We start from the raw sequence: 14843 nt of genomic DNA, 5'->3' as shown, positions 1-14843 counted from the left end.
AATCTTAAATATTACCCACAAAAAAATCCCACAAAAATAATCTAACTGTACTATCATAATTGTGTTTTAACTGCCAAGAACATAGAACAAAACTACAAAAAACATCTGGTCAACTCACTGAAGAGGTAGTTAAAATCACAAAAGACAAAAACCTTGCATGACAAAAAATATTCCAAAATTTACAATTTAAAACACCTTAAATACAGCAAGGTCAACTCAGATGAAATACTGAATAAGTGTTATGCATGTTTGCACAGTTAACCACCCAAGCAGGCAGACACAAGAAGCTGTAACATCTTTTTCACCAGAAGCTCATCTATCATGTTATTAATAAAAGCCACCAGTAATGATTTTGGTCATTACTGGTGACCATCACATCTGGACCTATCTGAGTGCCAGAGAAAGATGGAATGTTTTCCCGAGATGCCTTTCATTTTTACTTTAAAAGTAATTTCAAGGGAGGTAGCTGAAAGATTGTGTTTGTTTTGAGCAGGAACACAAGAGTTGAGCAAAACTCAACACCAAAACATCTGTTTCCAAGCTGGCACTCAGCATTTCCCCAGTCTGCTCTGCTTTCTGGACAAGAACAGATCTGCAGAACGATTAGGCAGGCAGGTATTCCAACCGAGCAGCAATAATGCTGTCCCACCAGTGCCCCACGTGACCTCCAAACACAAGCCCATGGAATTACTCAACATAACACACTGCAATTTTATGACAGCTTGCCAGAGTAAACAAGGAGGATACCTGACTCACACTCTAAAGAGAGCAGAGCTACATTTCAGAATCTCCCAAGCTCAGATATAATTCCCTCTATTTTCAGTAATGTTTTAAGACAAAAACACTATTTCATAATTAGATGTTGTCTGTTATCTGTACCAACACTATTGGTACCTTAGATTTGTCATAGAAATGAGACATTCCTGTTACTCAGCTGCTGCTGCCCTCTCCCACTTTATACCCCAGTCTCATCTTCCTTTCTCAGTTTTCCCCAAAATACTTCCCCCTATTTTTCTCACCTCAGCAGAAAACTACCATCTTGTTTCCCCTGGAAAGGGAAAATTTATACTTAAAAAAAACCAAATCAGGCCATCTGCAGATTCATTAAGTGCTCCATTGTGTGAAAAACGTTAACAGGATCTGGGAGCAGCACAGAGCACTGCTATTCAAGAGCAACTTGGATTCGTTCATTTCTTCCCCTTTTTGATATGTAAATGGTGTAACACTATCCTCTGGTGTCCAAGCCAGCCCCGTGTGCCAGGGAAATGCTAACATTGGAATATAATGGCAATCAGGGAACAAGCATGACTTTTTAGGAACACCAAACATGAGGCTCACATCTCAGTGGGTATTTGTGATCCCAGCCAGCTTACAGATAGTAGATCTTGTATGCCAGACACAAATATTAAATGTAAGGCAGCAGGCTCTGATTTGGGGCTCAGAGAAGTAAGATTTCTAGGTTAGTCTGAGCAACAGTCCTAAAATAAGAAACTGTCATTGCAAGAAAGAGTTGAACACTAAACAAGCAGAAAATTAGTGACCTAAACCAGTGATGCATATTTTTACTACGAACAAAGAAGAGCTATTTACAACTCACAGCAAAATGCAACCCTACAGTAAGAGCCCCCTCAGCAGAACTCCAGTTCCAGGTTAGTCCATAGCCAGCTTAAGGACTCCCTGCTTTCATGAGTTCTGATGCAAAACTGGCTTCTGGGAAGATTCACCCTTACCTAGTTGAGTACTTCAGGGTTTTTCATTTTTTTCCCACAAGACTACACAAGACATGAAAATGACAAAAATATTATTCCTATTGCAACATGTCTGTGTGATCTGGTGAAGGGTAGAAATTCCCACTCTGTGTACATGACCATTCATTATATACAGCTGAGAACTAGATACAAGAAATTGTATTAGATTCTCATGGACACTTTTCTTTGTCAGCTACACCACTACATTTAACAGCAGTCCTCCCTTTTGAGGACATAGCAAAAGGAGTAAAAATGTCACCTCCCACTGAAACAACTGCACTTGAGAACAACAAACACTGCAGAAACACTCAGTGGCTCCTGGCAAGCCTTAGGGTTCAGCCTTGGGAAGAGCCAGGCAATCCTCAGCCAAGGGAAGCACAGCAGCCTTGCAGCAACTTGCCAGAAGCTGTCCTGCTGCAAATTCTAAACCTTCATGGTTTTGACACTTTGGGAAAGATATGGACCATTTTCTCCCTGACTGCTGCCAGCACAAGCTCACTGGGATATATTTACTGGATTTTACAAGCAACAATCCACCTCTCAAGTCTAAATCAGTGTTAATTCACCATTCACAAATACTCAGCTTGCAAGGAACCTCTGTCCCCCCAACAGGGAATACATTTTGCTTACAGGATCCTCTAAATAAGTCTGTCTTTTCAATAATGATTGTGCAAACACTACTAATTAGAGTAAATTACACACACAGCTTTTACTTAAGAATACAAGTTTGGTAGTACTGGTGCTGTCTGCTCTTTTCACCACTCTTATTAACTCTTCCTGCCTTTCAGCTCTCCTTCACATCAGCAAAAATGTACTTCCAGAGACCTTGCTCAATTAAAATATCTCAAAAATTCTTGCATCATATACAATACTTTCATCATAGTTTTGTATCACAGGAAGGCAGATGCTTTCATTATTACTGCACATGTTGAGCATTAATTTCTAGGTTTTATTTTGATTTTTAGTAAGAGCTTAATAACATACCCACAATACAAATCTATCTTGAGTGTGAAAATACTGAAAATCCATATGCAGAATGTTAAAATAGCTGCACTATCGCCAGTCTCCCAGAATAAACTTCAATATATTTTCAAGTCAGAATGTCTGACATTTCTGTAAATCAATGCAGGTTCTCACACACTAAGACAAAGCTAGAGAGAATGAACACTTGGATATTTTATCACTAATAGCAGAGTGAGAAATTACCTAATTGAGCAGATGTTTCTTGTGAATGGAAGTGACCTACAATAGTCAAATATCATAATTTTTTTTTTTTTGAAAAATCAAACTACTGCAAATATATCAAATCTGGCTTTTTGAACAAAAAATAAACTCCATTAAAAATCAAAACAAGCAAGTAAAAAATCCAAGCATATTTCATATTAGCATTCCTGGAAAACATAATTCACTGCTCATGTGGCAAAATTTAGGCACTCTGCTCTATCCTAATCAGATCTGCAGCAAAAGTGATAGAGTAACCAGTCACTGTGCTATTTTTGGATTATTTTGCGAGCTGCTTTGTGCAGTTAATAAGCATCTTACTTGGGAAGGCTCATTAGGAACACATGGATTCCAGATATTATTCTAACTGCCAGAACAATTTCACCTTCCCAGTCAAAACCCAAGAAGCTGCACGGGACTTGAGGGCAGGGCGGCACCACACCTGCGTCCCCTGCTCCTCCACAGCAACCATGGACCTCGCCTGAAGTCCTGCCAAGGACTGCAGCAGCCTTGCAGCTCTGCAGATCCAGTTACACCCCAGCTGCCTCCCTCCAGAGCAGCTACATTGCAGCCATGTGGCCTCAACTCCATCACTGTTTATGTGGTAGCACCAGGACTGAGCTTATTGCAGCTCAGGAGGATGCAGAGGGGCTTTGCAGACACCAACATCCCCACTAACACTGGTCATTCTTGTGAGATGGACATGACGTGCAGGGTTACAACACATTTCTAATATTAAATCTAAACTGATCTTCCTTATGTTGCACTACTGCAAAGTACCTTTCCCAGAATAGCCTGGACCTGCTCACAAATAGCCTGCTCCTCACAGGCTACAGAGGATGGAAAAGCTTCCTGGGTAGCTGTAGGTAGCACTGCTCTCTCCTCCTCCTGGCAGGCAAGGGCAGCAGCAGAGACAGCTCCTTCTACCTTCTCCTTCCACTTCTGCCACACTAGTGCTCTTGGAAAGACTGTCTTTACAAAAAGTGTTGACAGGAAAGAGAAAGGTGCTGTTAAATTATTTCCTCGAACTTGTATTTTCCAGGAGCCCCTTAAGCTATGAGCACTTATTTTGGGGTAACAATACTCATTGCTCTGTTGGTGAAGTATTTATAAATAATAAGGACCCAAGCTCTTGACTGAGACTCCTAAACTCCTACTTTTTATTCAAATAAATGACTGCCTGAATTTCTCTTTTGTGTTAGGAAGCCATTCCTAATTACTTCTATAATTCCATTTGGACATATTCACTCCATAATTAACAGCATGTGCAATGCTGCATTAGGAGAAATGCAACAGAGAAAGTTCTTGTGGATTTTTCAGAAAAAAACCTCTAACAGTTTATGTTGTCATGTCCTTTATTAAACTGAATGCCAATATTGGATTAATACTTAAAATCCTGCCATAAAATTTTTGGGGAATAGTGACAGGACATAGCACTAAGTCTGGAAATTAGTTTGTATTTCAAATTTAACATCAAACCCCTGTAAGTTCCACATATAAAGGATGCCAACTATTAAAACTATCAAAAATAATCATTCCAAGGAGAAAGTAAAGTGAAGGACTTTGTCCCTGACATGACACTCTTAGATGCTCCCTGCAACAATTAAGTGCAGCACTACCCTCTTGGTGTGGACACCAAAAAGCCTGGTTTTGATTTACCAGAGGATGAACTTTTCAACGCTTTTCCCCTGCCAGCCTAGCCAAACATTTTTGCACCTGCTTAAGGTACCTTCCTGCACAATCATTTCAGTTTCAAGAAGAGGAAAAACCACACAATAATGTGTGTGGGTATTTTCACAAAACCTTTCAGTGGGGTCTCAGGACACTGTCCTTTCTTGGCACTTTAAATCTACAGAAAGGATATAAACATTTCAGGGAAGTACTCGAGTCAGTACCTAGAAACAACACAGAATCAATGGGAACATCAATTCAGACATAATTAATGATATAAAACCATATCCACTCTGTTTGGCTACAGCTGTAATTTCTGAAGGCAGTTTCTTCCATTAAAAAATAAAAGTTCCAGCCCAAGAAGACAAAGCCATCATGACCAGTGAATCACCAAGAGAGCACTACCCAGCACTGTAAATGCTGTGATTACACAGTACCCTGCCAGCCTGGGGGTACAGGGTGCTCAGGGACATCACCACCTCAATGGGGAGCATATAGAACCTGGAGCATCCTTTCCAGTCACTGCTCACCTTGTGACAGGTCAGGCAGTGGTCAGACACTTCCATAGGTCACTTTAACACATCAGAAAGGGAGAAAACTCAGGGGAGGGAACAAATAATTTTCTACCACTTTATGAATTTCATGGACTTAAAAAGGGCTCTGTCAAGCTGGAAAATCATTCTTCTGGGAACAGAAAGGCATTAGATCATGTCAGCTCCCTGAGAGGCCATAAACATGACCATGGCTCCACCTTTAAGTGGAGCTGTCACCGCTCAGCACCTGCAGCAGCAGGTCTGTAGGCAGGGCATTAGATTGGGAGGGTGGGGAGAGAAGGGGTGCAAATCTGTTTAGCTCTGATTGCAGTAGGAAGCTGACTGACTGGAGGCAGGATTATCTAAAGAACAGCCTTTATTCCCATAGATATTAAGCAATTACCAGCTAGTGAAATAAGCAGCTATAGGATCTGGGTTGTGATGAGCTCATTTCAGAGCATAGGTTCATGTTGCAGATGCTGCTATAGATACAGTGTAAATACAGGTGGACACAACCCCGTGATTTGCTGCTGCAGGAAATGAAAGGCCCTCACACAGAGTGTAGGCCATGAGTCCAACATCCCTGCACACAATGCAGTGTTCTGGATGTGTTAGCACACCAGCCACCTAAAATGATGGGAGAGACAGCAGGCAGTGAGCAAGGACTGACATCTTTATGGCTATTTCACCACAGGGTCTCAAGCCTGGCACCCCAAGTCACCAGTCAGTTCTCAAAATTACAACTGTTATCTGAAACATGCAGATAAAACAATAAATCAGAATGAATGTTTTATACTACTACTCTTCCTTTCCAGAGATTGCTGATCCTGGTTTTCAATTTTCTTGCACTCATACTGAACCATAAGCAAACATTCCTGGACAAACAGCTGTCAAATGGTTCATATCAATTTAACCACTTACCTGAATTCTCTCTTAAGTAGACAACTGACACTATACCATTTAAGTAGTTCTGAATACTACAAACTACATCCTATCACAAGCCTCTGGAAAGAGCTGTCTGATCTACGGCTCTTCCAGAAATAAGAACACTACAATTTATTTGTATTTCAGCTCTGTTTCACAACAATAAGCAACATGATTGCACCCTCTTAACCCTCACAGAATGAAGGCACAGAACACACAGGCTGACTCCTCTAGGTACAAGAAACTGGCAATGTTACAAAGTTTCTCTGTATAGCAGAAAACAAAGATTTACTCATCTCAGTAACTACTGAAATAATCCAAAGAACTGTTTAAACCAGACATATTCAATGTCTAATAAACAAAAATAATTATGACTATATTTTCCCCATGTACAAAACAATCTTTCGCAGCAAGGCGCTGTCACGTACAGAACTGGAACTGACAACTGAAGCTTATTCAAAACTCACATCAATCCCAGTAAATCAAGTGCCAATTCTTGACTTTATACCAAAGAAAACCTTTGAATAGAGACCAGGAAACTTGACTAAAATAAGCACCACTTGCACTAAGCACTCCTTATTTTCACGTATTCTATCTCAGTCCACTCTAAATCATGCTTCCAGTGCACCATCTTCCCCACAGGCTCTAGGATTCCCTCCTCAAACTGTTTTTTTTATCTAATATTCCCACAGAAAGAGCCCCTCTTCTTTCCTCACCTCAAGCCAAGAAAGAGCTGGCGTAACTCAGTATTTGATCTATAAGAATATAAAACACAACTGTTGCATGAATTTAGCCATGACTTTCCTTGCTCAAGTGTTAAATCCCAGGCATTAAACCAAAGTGAAGGCAACCTTTAAGGCAGAAGATGAATAGATGCATTTGTATGCTGATGTAAAAGCTCACACCCAACCAAGATGGGAAGCATTCTAAGCCATCTTCTTGGAAATGACCTTTTAAGATCTCTTTTCAATCCAAGGGGACAATGCCTAAATAGAAAAGAAATCATACAAGTGGATGTTGAATACAATAAATAGTAATTCAAAAATCTGTTTCCAGGCCAACCTATACATTTCAGACAGAGGAGTCTCAACATTTAAAGCGACTAATTAAGTTATCTAGAGGCCTATAGCAAACTGAAAATAATCCTGGGCTTTCTGCCCCTCTAGGATCCTAAGTCAGTGGCAGCTATTCTTTTCAAGACCTGGATAAACAGGTCTGTGCACGCTGTCCTACTGCCAAAGTAGCAGAAACCCCAATGCAACTCCTGAGCCATCACTAAGTCATTTCAAAGAAACTATCAAAGAGCCCTGGCTAAGCTATGATCCACTGAAAATTCAAGATATAGCAGTACAAGGGCTTAAAAATGTAACTATTTTATAAAAACAATTAAAAGAGAGACATTTATCTAAGCTGTTGGATTTATCCTAAGAAATCCTAAATGCCAAACATCCACCAGACTCCCTTTCTCCCTGGCTCCCTTTCAGGCTGTGCAGGAGCACATACTCCAAAGAGTTGATGCTCAGAAGTCACCATGACCAAGGATCAGTCTGGGAGCAGATCATTCAGCCCCAAATGCTGATCTCCCCTCTTGCCTTGGTTTGAAATATGACTGACTTACTACCTACCTGCCATGTGACACTATTGGTTTAGCTCATGATTTTGGAAAGGGGAGAGTTCAACAGGTTTAGGGATTTCCCTAAAAGAAAATCTTAGTTAATTAGTAATCCCTATGTTTTACTGAATGCAAGGGAGAATAACTTAGGGACCTAGCTAAAACCTAATGCTAACACATGAACTGTTAAAAACACGAGATGACTTTCTGTTGGCCCATTGTCCAGCAGGCAATAAAACATCCTCTTTTTCTTTTATTAGGGAGTATTTTCTTCCTGCAGGGTGGGTATGCAGGAAGGTACCTTTCGAAAGCTCTCCTGGCCAGAAGGGCCAGCCACACTTGTCTCTTCTCAGCTACCACCAGCATTTGGACAAACACATCATCAGAATTCAACCAGGACTAACCCCTCCCAGTCTACAGCACTCTTCCTTACACATTCTAGGAGGCTTTGGAAGAGCTAAAGATGAAAATAATTTTGAAAAAAAAAAAAAAAAAAATCTCAACTCCCTCTTGAAAGCAAAGGACCAAAGTGAATAAGGGGTCTCATCTCACAAAAAGCAGGAAGGAAGTAACAGGATCCAGCACAGGACTAATTCTTTTATTTATGTTTTATCAAAGTAAGTGTTTTCTATCTGCACTTCAGCAGAAGATACACAACACTGCAAAAAAGGAGAAAATCTTCTTATATTTTATGAAACTTCTAAACAATCAACATTACATAAGGAAAAAAATTCTTAAGTAATGAGTTGCAAGAGTAAAGTGCATTTCCATAGATTTCACTTGCTCAGCATTCCTCAAAAAAATATACAAAATAAAACCTCTGCACTTTCACAATAAAAAGGGAGAACTACTTGTTGAGGAAAAAAACCCTCAAATTATCTGTATTCTATTACAATATGCATCTGTGTATATTAAGAACTATAGCATACCATCCTATATTAACCCCTAAATCCAAATATTCGTTCACCTGTACCTCGCTTTGTCACAGGCAGCATGTGTTTGTAACATAAAGGTTGCAACCTTGTTACTGCAGTCTGTTGCTACAAAAAAGAAGTATTTGTATCATTTCAAAGTTAAGTAATCTTCAGTTTATCATCGACCAAGGTCACTTGAAGTACCAGCAAGAAAGTTTCTATTTGAGACAACCTCTGAGGCCAGGCACTGTTCAAAAAACCTCCTAAAATTATTTAAGCACTTGCAAAAATTACTGATTCCTGAGGTTTGTTTACAGTACCCCATTCCAGCAGAAGGCCATTCCCACTAGGAAGATAAGGTTTACATGAAGCCTTTGGTTGGGGTTTGCATGGCACATGGGCTGCTGCTAGGGAAGAAAACATCTGCAGGAGGAGACAAATGCAAACACCTTGCTGAAGGTGAGGCTTCAGAGCTTCACTTAAACAGTGCCACAAAGCGTCCTCAAATAAGATACAGAAGTTATTTTTCTTGCTTCATGAAGCTTTCAGTGGGAAAGAAACCTATGGTTCCTTTTTCCATATAAGTGAAGACTTGCCTCTGTTTTAAATCCAAGAATCACTTTTACTCCAATAACAGCTTAATACCTTAGAGGAATCTTCATATAAGTTACAAGAACTCAAAATTACCTACTAAGATTGCAACTCTGCAGCCTCCTCACCTGCAGGGTCTGAGCCCCAACTGTGGACTCCAACAAACACCCCAATTCAGGCCAGGCCACACGTGTGCACAGAAAAAGGAGTGCCTATGTATTCCCCTTCCCTCTACACTGACCCTTCTGTCAAGGGAATGCTGCAGGGATGGTTTGAGCTCTGAGCAGAGGACAATGTCCCCATGGCACCATCCAGCTGTCCTTACAGCTGGATTTCAGCATCCTCCAAGCCAAGGAAAGGAGACAAAAGACCTCCCCAATATCAAGCCAACAGGGGAGCAGCTGGGTAGCCCCATTTTAAATCAGAACACAAGAATGCATGATTCAGCATTAATGCTCAAACAAACCCTTCCCACCCCCCACCAGACTGTAACTAGTTGACTGGTGAAACCTATGTGCAAATTTGTACCTAAATATAGATGTTCTGCTAAATTTGGCAAATCTCTCCTTACCAAGGGATTGCACTGCATATTTATGTAATTATACAGTAGTATTTCACATCTTTACTTTCTACACCTATCATTAGAAAACAGTTGCTGACATTTATTTTAGGTCATGCACTCAATTGGGTCAAGCTGCACTAAAGGGAGACCCAAGTTCTGCAGAAACCTTAGAAATGAGTTCACTGTAAAATGTTATTGAATAGGATTAACCATACTGCTTGTATGGTTATTATACATGCATGCAGAAACACTGCTTGTTCCTGGTTACCACAGGCCAGACTTGCAAAGTTACTGAGATACCTACCATGATTTTTCTGGAAGTTAGATGCCTAATCAAACAGGGAATAAATGAACACCCTACTAACCAGCACTCTGCATCCTGAAGAGTCGCCTCAACTCTTTTGGAAACCTGAACATGATATCCCTAAATGTTTTCTAATCACTGAATAATTCCTGGAAGAAAATTTTACTTTTTTTCCTATCTCTTACCTCCTCAACTTTGAAAGAGCTTGACAAAATAAAAACATCAACTGCTAAACTGAAACCGACTTTTTTCAGAGAAAAGGCTTTTCTACTTAGTATTAGGTACCTGAATTTGCATCCACTTTTTGAATTTCTATTCCTTATGGTAAAGAAAATGCTGCTGTTTATATTGTTTCTAATACAATGAAAATTAAAGTGTCTAAGCATTATGTTAACCTCAGAAGTCAAAAGATGTATTGTGCACACCATCTACAAAGCAGATCCATGTTAGGAGGGTTCAACAATGCAGCAATGACTTTAATAGACAACACTGCTAATCTGAAACAAACCAGGTATTTACTCTGAATTTCAAACCAAGTTCAAAAATTAAGAGATCTCAGATAGCAGGGAGGGGGGCCCCAGACAAAGTCTCCAGGTACTGAATTGCTCTGGAGTGCATGCCATTCAACTATTCATCCTACTCCTTGTAGGAGGTATGTTATGTCTGATTTTTAATTATGCTTTATGTAAATATCCCCAGAGGCTTATGCAATAGGTACAGGCTTAAGTAAGGCGAGCTGGTGGAGGCAGCTCAGGAGAGGGAAGCCGAGAGCTGAGCTGACTCCATAGCCAAGGGCTGGGTGAGCTCCAGTTATCACTGAAGGCCTCCAAAGCCCTGAATTACAGAATAGGAGAGATCTGCTCTATTTGTACACTCCCTGCCAGAAGCCACTTACTGAACCAAGCTCCCAGATCCCCTGGTACTTCTGTCGGCACCGCCAGCTTCTGCTCCTTGATTTACAACAGCTCAGCAAACTGTCCCCGAGCACTAACACAGCCACATTTATCACCTGCCTCCACTCCTGCCTGCCACACTTTGCTGCTGGGAGGGTTTTTGATGAGGACCTGCACTTTCTGTGGCCACCAAAGACCCCATGGACATGCACTAATCAGCAGTGTCCTCTCAGCACATCTTCACCTTGACCTACAGCCCTCACAGCCAGGGTGGAGGAGAAGGCTGTTTAATGCCTGTGCCTTTGGCACCACTGTAAGTGCCAGCAAAATTCACAAGGAGTGGTAATAATACACTTAAAGTCACACCAAAAATCTCACTCTAAACAAGTTGCAGGCTGTGTTCACACCCTGATCAAGCTTACAAGACAACTAAGCAACTATTTGCACTGAGGTCAAAACCACCTCATTTCTCAGGCTGCAGCCAGTGGTGAAGTTTTCTCTGAGCACCCAGGAGATCCACAGCAGGCAGCTTTACACAGGAGTAGCACAAACCTCCTGGCCTCATCCCTCCATGCCCAAAGACGTGCTTCAGCTTGCAATTGTTTCTATTTGCATGGGATAATTTTAACTGGTAATTCTAGAAAATATTCTGCACAGCTGCATTCAAATTTTACCTTGTGGACCTAATACAACTCATCTGTACAGGATCCACTTTAGTCCTTGGCTTCCCAACCAAGAGTCTGGTCACTACCATGGGCACTGAGCTAGGAAAGCAGAAAGCTTTGATTTTCCCCCAGTTCTGTGAGCCAGGATAAATGGGGCACACCCTCTTCACCTGTAAAATGGGAACACTACTCTCCTCTGTAAAGTACTTGGAGAGCTAAGAAATGCAATTTATTTTCAAAAAGGTTAGGTTAAAATATATTCCTCTTTTCATTCTCTAGATAAATGCTTCATTATACTTCTTGTCCTGCACTTCCCTGATTATTTTCTTTTTTAACCAATTTACCATTTTGACCAGTCCAATTATTTTAGCATATTAAACTCAGACTAATACATGGATATAAAACCTAAATACCACTGCAGACACAGAACAGAGCCTACAGAACATTGTACCATAATTTTTATGGCTTCAAAAGTAGAGAGAAGAGAACAGATCAAGGCAACATGGCAAAAACTAATCTTTTTTATTTTTGTTTCATTTTTAATTCTCCCTTTTTAGTTCTCACTAATTCCACCCACTGGTAATAGCTGAAGGCATACTCCCAAATCAGTGACTCATGGCACAAGACCACAGTCCAAACAGTGACTGACTGGCTTCTCAAAGCAGCACTGTTCAAGAATTGCACTGCTCCATCCCTGCACCTTAACCGCCTTTTCTTTGCTCAAAAAAGAAAACAAAACAAAGAGAGACACCCACCACTGACAACAGGTGCTTCCTTAGCTCTCAAAAAAAAAAAAAAAAACCACCCAAAAAAACTGAAGAAAAAAACAATTTTCCCCTTGGTGCTCCCAGCCATGCAGCCCAGCCTAGGCACATTCTTCCCACCCATGCTTCTTCCCAGGTAATTCTCCACAACCAGAAACACAAGACAGGAGAACTCCCCAGGCAATTTCAGCTTTGAGATTAGCCCACCTCCTCTCTGTGTGTGCTGGAAAACTTCAAATATTTCAATTCCAATTAATATATTCTATTCTTTATTTTAAATAATGAACTTTTCCCCAGGTTTTTAAAACAAATCCCTTAAGAGCTGTTTGGGAACCTTTATTTTTTTGACCTCAATGGCAACCTCCCAGACACATTATTTATAATAGGCTGTCTTTCTTAATACTTGCTATTAGTCAAAAGAGTGCTTAGTAAACATCCTAGCTATCCAATCTTCACATCCTTTAAATAATGGGGTGGGTTCAAAAGGGATAAGCTTTCAAAGTAGGACTCTGCTCACCTTGTAAAGAGGCACAAGCACCCTGATATAGCCCACTTCCCATCATTTTCCAGCTACTGCTTTGAATCTTCAAAGATATTTTAAAATGTGACATAAAAGACCTCCTAGAGAGCAGACACTCATTGATTATTTGTGTCCTGCTCTACCTATGGTAGGTATTCCAGCTCCCCCAAACAGGTATGTCCTAGAACACCTAATTCCATATGGACTGAACATGGATATCCAGGGCATCAACATATAAGGAATGTTCACATACAAGTGCTCATCTGCCTGATCATCAGAGATTAGTTAAATGTCCTGCTGCCAGCACCACTTCCAATGTAGCTTAGATGGTCATGAGCAAAACGCAAATATGGATCTGCATCAGTTTAATCACTTTTTTTAATCAAATAAGACCTGGCTCAGGTTTCAGGAAGGCTGGACAAAAGATGGGCATCAACAGAAGGCAAAAAATTTAGCCACAGGAGGATGAGTGCAGGTTTCCTTCCTTTAATCTCTCCAGAAGGAACAAGGACACATCCTAAGTACACTTTCTTGGCCTCCAAATTAAAAATTGTATGTATCACCTTGGCTATTTTCTTCCTCCTGCAGAAGCCCAAAGGAACTGTGAAAAGCCTGCAAGCAGTAAGTAGCCACTTTCTCCTGCTTCTCACTAAAACTCTGTAAGGGCTGTGATCCAGCTGGGATCCCATCTTTTGCTAAGAGTCTACTAAGGAAAGAAGATTCACCCTTTGGTGTGGCAATGAGAGATAAAAGCCCTCATTTACCTTCTCTCCCTAGGCTACATAAAGCAGCATTAAATGCCAGTTTACAGGTCCAACAACGCTCCATTTGGGTAGGGATAAGGCCCCCGTCCCTCCTCTACACCCTCCCTTTAAACCTTTCCGTAGGTTTGGAAGATCAAAGGAAAACACCTCGACTACCCTCTTCCATTTTGTTGGGTAAGAATTATTTCTATTGCATAAATGCGTGTGCGCATAGCTGTATCTACAGAAATCTATCCGTGTCTGGGAACCCCGAGCTCAGGGCAGCAATAGTGGGGCTGACGGCTTCACTTTGTTCTCCGCCGGGTGCAGGATCTCGCCTCCCGCTCCGAACCTGCTGCCAGGTGGAAGCGGCTCCGTGAGGTCGGGACACAGCCTCACCCCGCTCCGCTCTCTCCGCGGCGCGCAGAGGGCCCGGCCGCCCCCGGCCCTTCCGCGGGGCCGCCGGGAGGCGCGGCGGGGCGAGACCCCCGCGCTCGCTGCCTCGGCGCGGGCCGCGCTGCCGTGCGGGGCCGCCGGGACCCGCCCATGGCGGCGGGAGGCCCGGGACGAGCGGGTGCGGTGCGGCCGGCGCGGCGAGCGGGAGGGCGGGCGGGCCCCGGCCGGGCCTGTCAGGAAGCGGCGGAGGGGAAGGAGGGCGGGCCGGGATCGCTCACCTCGGACACCTCGTCCTCGTCGCTGCCGGAGCCGCCGCCGCCCCCGCTCCGCAGCACGGCGGCCGCCAGCTTGAAGTCGAGGGCGGCCTCAGCGGCTGCGGGCGCGCCGGGGCCTCCCGGACCGCCGGGCCCGGCCTCCCCGAAGAGGCGCACGGCCCGCAGGCCCAGCGGGGAGGGCCCGGCCGCGGCGGGCGGCTCGGCAGCGGCGGGCGGCGCGCGGGGCGCGACCGAGTCGATCTCCTCGTCGGCGGCAGCGGCGGCGGTGCCGTCCGTGAGCATCGCGCTGGTCCGGGCCCGGCCGTCTCCGTCCCCTCACGGCACCGCGGCAGCGCCACTAACTTCTCACACCCTACCCGGCCGCGGCCGCCGCGCCGCCCCCCCCCCGCCGCTCCGCGCACGCCTATTGGGCGCGCTCGGCCGAGGGAGGCGCGCTATTGGCCGCGCCGCCCGTCACTCAAGGCCGCGTCACGCGCTCCCAGCATGCTGCCCTGAGAGCGCACGCCG

At 43.2% G+C, this 14843-nt stretch overlaps 1 protein-coding gene across 13 annotated transcripts in view; it reads right to left on the bottom strand.

Moving 5' to 3' along the window:
• Nucleotides 1-14746, bottom strand: part of ANKHD1 (ankyrin repeat and KH domain containing 1) — a 98436-nt gene extending 83690 nt beyond the window's left edge. For 7 of the 13 annotated variants that reach the window (XM_041718904.2, XM_072935296.1, XM_041718905.2 and 4 more), the window contains exon 1: nt 14340-14745. In XM_041718904.2, the coding sequence (XP_041574838.1) occupies nt 14340-14618 (279 nt within the window). In that variant the 5' untranslated portion in view covers nt 14619-14745. Of the gene's footprint in view, nt 1-14339 lie in introns of all 13 variants that reach the window. The other 6 variants (XM_041718899.2, XM_041718900.2, XM_041718901.2 and 3 more) reach the window with 2 other exon arrangements.
• Nucleotides 14747-14843: the final 97 nt, after the last annotated feature.

The sequence above is a fragment of the Taeniopygia guttata genome, chromosome 13 (genome assembly GCF_048771995.1).
Source record: "Taeniopygia guttata chromosome 13, bTaeGut7.mat, whole genome shotgun sequence".
Taxonomy (NCBI): Eukaryota; Metazoa; Chordata; class Aves; order Passeriformes; family Estrildidae; genus Taeniopygia; species Taeniopygia guttata.
This window is presented reverse-complemented; position numbering and strand designations above follow the sequence as displayed.